The sequence below is a fragment of the Malania oleifera genome, chromosome 3 (assembly GCF_029873635.1).
Source record: "Malania oleifera isolate guangnan ecotype guangnan chromosome 3, ASM2987363v1, whole genome shotgun sequence".
NCBI classification, from domain to species: Eukaryota; Viridiplantae; Streptophyta; class Magnoliopsida; order Santalales; family Ximeniaceae; genus Malania; species Malania oleifera.
This window is the reverse complement of record NC_080419.1, coordinates 16,399,418-16,406,298: the sequence shown is the minus strand read 5'-3', so window position 1 is coordinate 16,406,298 and position 6,881 is coordinate 16,399,418. Positions and strand designations below refer to the sequence as shown.

At 34.1% G+C, this 6,881-nt stretch overlaps 1 protein-coding gene across 1 annotated transcript; it reads left to right on the top strand.

Annotated features, from left to right (window-relative positions):
- Nucleotides 1-414: 414 nt before the first annotated feature.
- Nucleotides 415-2,087, top strand: LOC131151176 (uncharacterized). Its single transcript, XM_058102427.1, has 2 exons — nt 415-606; nt 1,818-2,087. Exons 1-2 carry the CDS (start codon nt 415-417, stop codon nt 2,085-2,087), a joined length of 462 nt encoding a protein of 153 aa, XP_057958410.1.
- The last annotated feature ends 4,794 nt before the right edge of the window (nt 2,088-6,881 follow it).

Here is a 6,881-nt window from a genome sequence, read left to right as displayed (position 1 = left end):
TTATATGAGATGTGTGAAATTTTTATGGATGATTTTTCTGTGTTTGGTAAGTCTTTTGACACCTGTTTGAAAAATTTGACTGCTATCCTAAAAAGATGTGAAGAAAAGAACTTGTTGTTGAATTGGGAAAAGTGTCAGTTTATGGTAAGTAGTGGTTTGGTACTTAGCCATTTAGTTTCTGAGCGTGGTATAGAGGTTGACAGAGCCAAGGTAGAGTTGATTTCCCAATTACCTGTCCCTAAAACAATGAAGGATATTCGTTCTTTCCTTGGCCATGCCGACTTCTATAGGTGCTTCATTCAGAATTTCAGTAGTATCGCTAAACCCCTGTGTTCTTTATTGCAAACTAAGATTGAATTTTTATGGACTGATGCATGCCAATAGGCTTTTGAGACACTGAAAAAATATTTGACCATGACACCCATTATGCAACCCCCTCAGCGAGACTTTCCGTTTGAGATTATGACTGATGCTAGTGATTTCGCTCTTGGGGCCATTCTTGGTCAAAAAGTTGGTAACAAGCCTTCTGTCATCTATTATGCAAGTCGTACCTTGAATGATGCTCAGAAAAATTATACTATCACTGAGAAAGAGTTCTTGGCTATTGTATTTGCCTTGGAAAAATTTCGCTCTTATGTCATTAAATCTCTTGTTATTATTTTTACTAATTATTCTGCGTTTAAGTATTTGTTGACAAAAAAAAATGCTAAGCCCAGGTTGATCAAATGGATTCTACTTCTTCAAGAGTTTGACATCACCATTCGAGATAAAAAGAGAGTAGAAAATGTTGTAGCTGACCATCTTTCTCGTTTATAGTTACCTGATATATTTGTATCCCTTTCTCCCTTAAATGATGATTTTCCTTATGAGCGTCTTTTTGCAGTGTTGCGCGCTCCTTGGTTTGTTAATATTGTGAACTAACTTGTCACTGACCAAATGCTCGACCATTGGGTAACTCAGGAAAAGCGTAAGTTCCTTGCAGAGGCACGACACTACTATTTTGATAATCCATATTTGTTTAAATATTGTTCTGATCAATTGGTTCACAAATGTGTGCCCGATGATGAATTTACTTCTGTGATGCATTTTTGTCATAGTGGGGCGTGTGGAGGCCACTTTGCTACAAAGAAAATTGTTTCAAAAATTTTGCAAAGTGGACTCTATTGGCCTACTTGTTCAAAGATGTTGAAAATTTTTGTAAAGTGAGGCTTGTCAGGAATTAGGGAAAATCACAATAAAGAATGAAATGTCTATGTCTCCCATTTTGATTCTTGAAACTTTTGACTATTGGGGATTGATTTTATGGGATCATTCCCAAACTCTTTTGGGCATTGTTACATTTTAGTTGTTGTGGATTATGTCTCAAAATGGGTGGAAGCTATACCTTATAGAACAAATGACCACAGGGCTGTTATCCGTTTTCTCAAAGAGTTATTTGCACGTTTTGGCATGTCCAAGGTGATTATTAGTGATGGAGGGTTGCACTTTTGTAACAAACCGTTTGAAAAACTCATGCAAAAGTATGGAGTGACCCATAAGATCTCTACTCCATATCACCCTCAGACTAATGGTCAAGCTGAGTTGGCCAATAGAGAGATCAAAATCATACTTGAGAAAACGGTGCGTCCTAATCGAAAAGACTGATCAGAAAAACTCATTTATGCACTCTGGGCCTACCGAACTGCATTTAAGACAAATTTACGGATGTCTCCCTACAGGTTAGTCTACGGTAAGTTGAGATTCAGCATCACGCTTTACGGGCTATAAAATATATTAACTTTTCACTTGATGATGCCAAGGGTTTAAGGAAATTGCAGGTATGTGAGCTTGAAGAGTCTATGAGGGAAGTTTACGACAATGCCCGCTTAGCAAAGGAGCGGATGAAGTTGCTACATGACAGAAAAATCAAAGATAAACAACTTTTCCCTACTCAGCAAGTGCTTCTCTATGACTCCAGATTGCATCTGTTTCCTAGGAAGTTGAAGTCCCGATGGGGTGGCCCGTACATCATTGAAAGAGTTCATTATCATGACGCAGTAAAAATTGTAGATCCAAAGAATGGCCACAGCTTCACAGTCAATGGCTAGCATCTCAAGCCTTTCATGACTCCATTCGATCCACATGAGGAGGTCTTGCTTCTACAAGACCCCAAGGGAGTCCTCTGACCTTTCTCGTTTACTCTTTTCTTTTTCTTTTCATTTTATTTGTTCTTATTTGCATCTTTCTTTTCTTTTTCTACTGTGTTTGTTGGGTGTGACTCTCTATTGTTCTTTTTTTTTCTGTTAGTTTATTTCCCTCATGCATATCTTTTCCCATTTCCCCTTTGCTTTCACATTGAGGACAATGTTTCATTTTAGTTGAGGGGAGAGAATTTGCATATGTAATGTGCTTCCATGTGATAGAATTTTAATGTGAAAATTGCATGTGATGTTTGCATGTTAGTGTGCTTCCATATGATAGAATTTTAATGTGAAAATTGCATGTGATGTTTGCATGTCAGTTAGGTCCCATTTGGGAAATACTGTTATTGAGCTTAGAGCATACTGAATTCCTTATTTGTGAACATTACATGCCCAATTTTTTTCTCCGTTTTTGAGGATATGGAACATATAGGATGTAGTGCAGTCAAAGTTTGAATCAAAAGAGAGTTGTATCCACTTCATTTAGTTGTAACCAAGAGAAGGATGTTGAGAGTCTTGCTACACACACTACACAAGTTAAAAGACTTAGCAAGACTACCTTAGGCCATTTCTGGTTGATATACACTTCAGTTGTTTGGGACTCTAATGAACCATATCCTAATGGTTTAGAAAGAAAAAAAAATGAAAAAAAAAAAAGTTTGAGACAAATGAAAACAAAAAACAAGCCAGGGATCAGTTGCAAAAAGAAGAAAAAAAAAAGAGAAAAAATTGTGTATTAGAAAGAGCTACCTATTACCGAGGTTTCAACTAAATAAAAAAGTGGGTACCTTTTAAAGTGTAGTAATGTGAAAGCCACCTTTGTACATTTATGCACTGGAAACGACTATTTACTACCAGGGTCCTAACTAATCAAAAAAAGTGGGTGCCTTTTAAAGTTTAATAGTGTGAAAGCCGCCAGTACAATGGTTTTGAATTAGAGTAAGATCGTGTGGTTGTCTCAGACTAATTAATTGTGATTGAAACCGTTAATGTTTGCTGGTGGTCAATCTTGGAATTCTGATCCTCTCTTGTACACGTGAGTTTTGTTATATTCCATTACCTTGGTTGTTTTACTAAATGGTGTATAAATCTTCCAGTTGAGACGTAACTTGGATTAATTTGTGTCCTGTGTTCCTAAACTCATTAAACATATTTCATGGCATGTAATTTTCATAAGTATTGAAATTTTAGTGTTTCTCCCCTGATTTGGTTGCATTCATGTTATTTGCTAGGAACTAGCAAAACGTTAGTTGGGGGGTGTGATTACGCGCTAAAATTGCGTAATTAGGCATCTTAATCTGGTCATTAGAGTTTTTATTTTTAATTAAATGTCTAATTATGTCCAATATTTTAACAAAGTGTCATATTTATGTTTTCTGAGTTCTATTGAATAATTTATGAATTTTTGGCATTTTTTTATTGCAGGAAAATTCTCAGGAGCCAAAACCGGCACCAGTTCGTAAATCACGTATAACTTTCCCGTCCAAGCTCCGATCGAGATAATTCAAAATTCTAGAGAAATCTAAGAAAGAGCTTTAACCTTTCAATGTTTTGAGCTTTGAGAGATACGGGCATCAGTATTGTCGAAATTGTGCTTGTGCGCTGGCCTAGCAGTGAGGTGTGTGAGAAGCAAATGAAAAAACCAAAAAAAAAAGAGTGGGTCGGGTCTTGATGTGACCTAGCCATGCAAGCCTAATATGTGTGTTTGTTGGAGTTAGGCGTTGGTTGGTAGTGGCAAGGTGGAGTAAAATCAATTGGAAAAAGTAAAAGTGGGGGCTTCTTTTGGGTGAAAGAAAAAAAATAAGAGAAACGAATTCTTGGGAGCTGATGTAGGTGCTGGGGAAGAGTTATTTGGGCTGGCACGTGCAGGCTGGCAATGTGGAAAAAAAAAAAGCTAAGAGAAAAGGAAAAAAAAGGGGAGGAATAAGGTAATTGGAGGCTAGGGGTTTTTGAGGGCTGCTGGGTTGAAGCTGCGCCACAGCAAAGGAGAACACAGCAGCAGTAGTTGCTGTATTGGAGCTCATCCTCACGACCACCTCCCCTCTATCTCTCTTCTCTCTCTCTCTCTTTCTCTCTCTCTCTCTCTCTCTCTCTCTCTCTCTCTCTCTCTCTCTCTCTCGTTAATTAATTGTTATTATTTGTTTTTAGTTTGTCATTCAACACATGTTTTACGTAGTTTTAATTAATCATACATTGAATATTCTTCCTTGGAGTTATTGTTGAAATTTAAATTTTTGTTTAAGTTAGTTTGTCCATTGATTTATTTTACTGTTAAAGAATCCTTTAGTCTACTCTATCTCTCTCTCTTTGTGCTATTTTAATATTTGTTTAACTCTTGTTGGGGTCACTTAGAGTGGTTGCTTTTATTATCTCCTTTAGTTTTAAATCTTAAATATTTGTTGGAATGAGATGTTGTTGGGTTTTTATTATTATTATTAGTAAAGTCAGTTTATTTTTTTTCTTTTTAATTAAAGTCATTAAATCTAGTCTAAGTGATGCTTTGTGTTGAGTTTGCTTGCTGCATTTATTTAAAATTAGTGTCAGATTTAAATATTTGTTCAAGTAGTTTGTTAGGTTAGTTTATTATTGAAGGACTTTTGTCTAGGTTAGCTTAGTTAATGTATTTGTTTAACTGTATGTTAGTTATTCTCCTGTTTATGCACGTTATGTTCTTGTTTTAGGTTTTAATTTGTTTCAATTTCATCACGAATTTCAAAACCCCCAAAATTTCGAATCTGAACCATGTTCAGTAAAATTTCTTTTCTTATTTTCTTTACCTATTTTGCGCTAGTTTAAAACTAATTTGCATTCCCTGTGGAGACGATCTGACCTATTTGGGCTAATTATTACATGACGTAACTCCTATACTTGGGATAGCCTTAGTGCTACTCATTTTTAGAAGTGAGACACTTTGTTTTAATTATTTATATTATTAACTTATGTAATTTCATTTCTTATTTTTTTTCTCATTTCCGTTTTCAGTTCATTTCCATTTCCATCTAGCTCATGAGTGTCCCCAGTAACCTTTATACCCATGTCTGTAACTTATAGTTGCCCTGAGGATATTCATTATGTCATGCTTCCCCCCATGGTCGAGGTTGTGTGGTCCGAAGGCTGGATCTAATCGCAGTTGGCCGACTCGGTTAGATCAAAATATCATATCATATATCCCATATCTGTAGTACGATTGGCTGGCCTATTGCCCTTATTCGGACTCAGGGGGCACAACAACTCTACTATAGAGTTCGGTCGACTGTCACGCCACACGCTCCACGTGTAAGGACCCGAACCCGAATGAGTTCCTATATATAAATTTTTCAGTGGATGTAAATAAATTTAAATTATTTTTATTATCAAAGCACTAATTAGTTTTATTACAAATATATGTATCAACTATTAAAATGCAAAATTCTAAAATTTTAAAATACACAATCATATTCTAAATTGTATTATACTAACTTTTTTTTATTCTACTCATCTCTTTCTACTCCTGCCCATGCACTTGTTACTCCAAATTTTTTGTACGCTCCTCAAAATGATCTGAAATGTAAAATAATGATTTGGGTGAGACGATACTCAATAAGTAAATAAGATTATTATTAGTGTGTGGACAAAATGAGCTTTCATAATTTCGCAAAATAATAATTAATACTATAACTTTAAAAATGCTTTTAAAATAAATTTAAATTTAAAAATGTCTGTATAAAAACTTTTGGCATCAACTACAACAGTAAAATTTTATAATCATATATTATAACTGTTAAACTTTACTTTTTAACTTTTAAAACTATAACTATAAAATTAAACTTTTAACTAAAAAAAAAAATTGTAATTATAATTTTTAATTATATACATATATATATATATATATATATATATTTCCTTATACGTTTCATTTAGATCATCATTTAGACACAATAATGGTTATGTTCATACAAACTTATACTTTACCTTCAAATCATCAATAACTTTGTACACGTAATTAAATATGTATATACATATATTGTAAAAACAACCCTTAGGTCTGTTAATCGTAAGTCATGTTTAACCCCATGACTCGATTGTGCAATCGAAAGACTGGACTTAACTGGCTGGCCGGCCGATCTAAATCAGCGTACATCATCATTAAGTGATATTTTCTCTATTAAACCCTTATCCGACCTAGGTGTGCATTCAGGAGAAATCCACTATCATATAAAATCACTTTATAAACAGTGTGGGTGTAAAAACCCCAAAAAAGAGATATAAAAGATTAGTGGATTGATTTCCAAAATATATATATATATATATATATAAATTATTAATTAATTAATTAATCGAATTTTAAAAGAAAAAGAAAAAAAAATTAATTAAAATTTATTTTTATTTTATTAAATAAAAATATATATTATTATTAATATTAATTAAATATATTATTATTATTATTATTATTATTATTATTATTATTATTATCCTCTTGAAGCTTGTTGTTAAAAAGTTATTATTCTTCTTCTTCTTCTTTACTTTTCTTTTCTTTTCTTTATTTGCTGCAACGCAGCTTTCTCTCTCTCCTCACGTTCTCTCTCCCTCTCTTCTCGATTTCGTGATGGATTTTTGTCCGATCAAAAATCCGAAGATACTACTGGATTCCATTCGCTGCTGCCGTTATTTCTACCGAAGCGGATCGGTGGTAAGGGCGGCATAAGCATATTCCCTGTGGTA

What these genes read in the sequence shown, in the direction of transcription:
- LOC131151176 (XM_058102427.1), top strand. Translation starts at nt 415, where the DNA reads ATGACACCCATTATGCAACCCCCTCAGCGAGACTTTCCGTTTGAGATT. An exon ending in AGAAAGAGTTCTTGGCTATT is followed by an intron (nt 607 to 1,817) that starts GTATTTGCCTTG and finishes AGGAAATTGCAG; the next exon opens with GTATGTGAGCTTGAAGAGTC.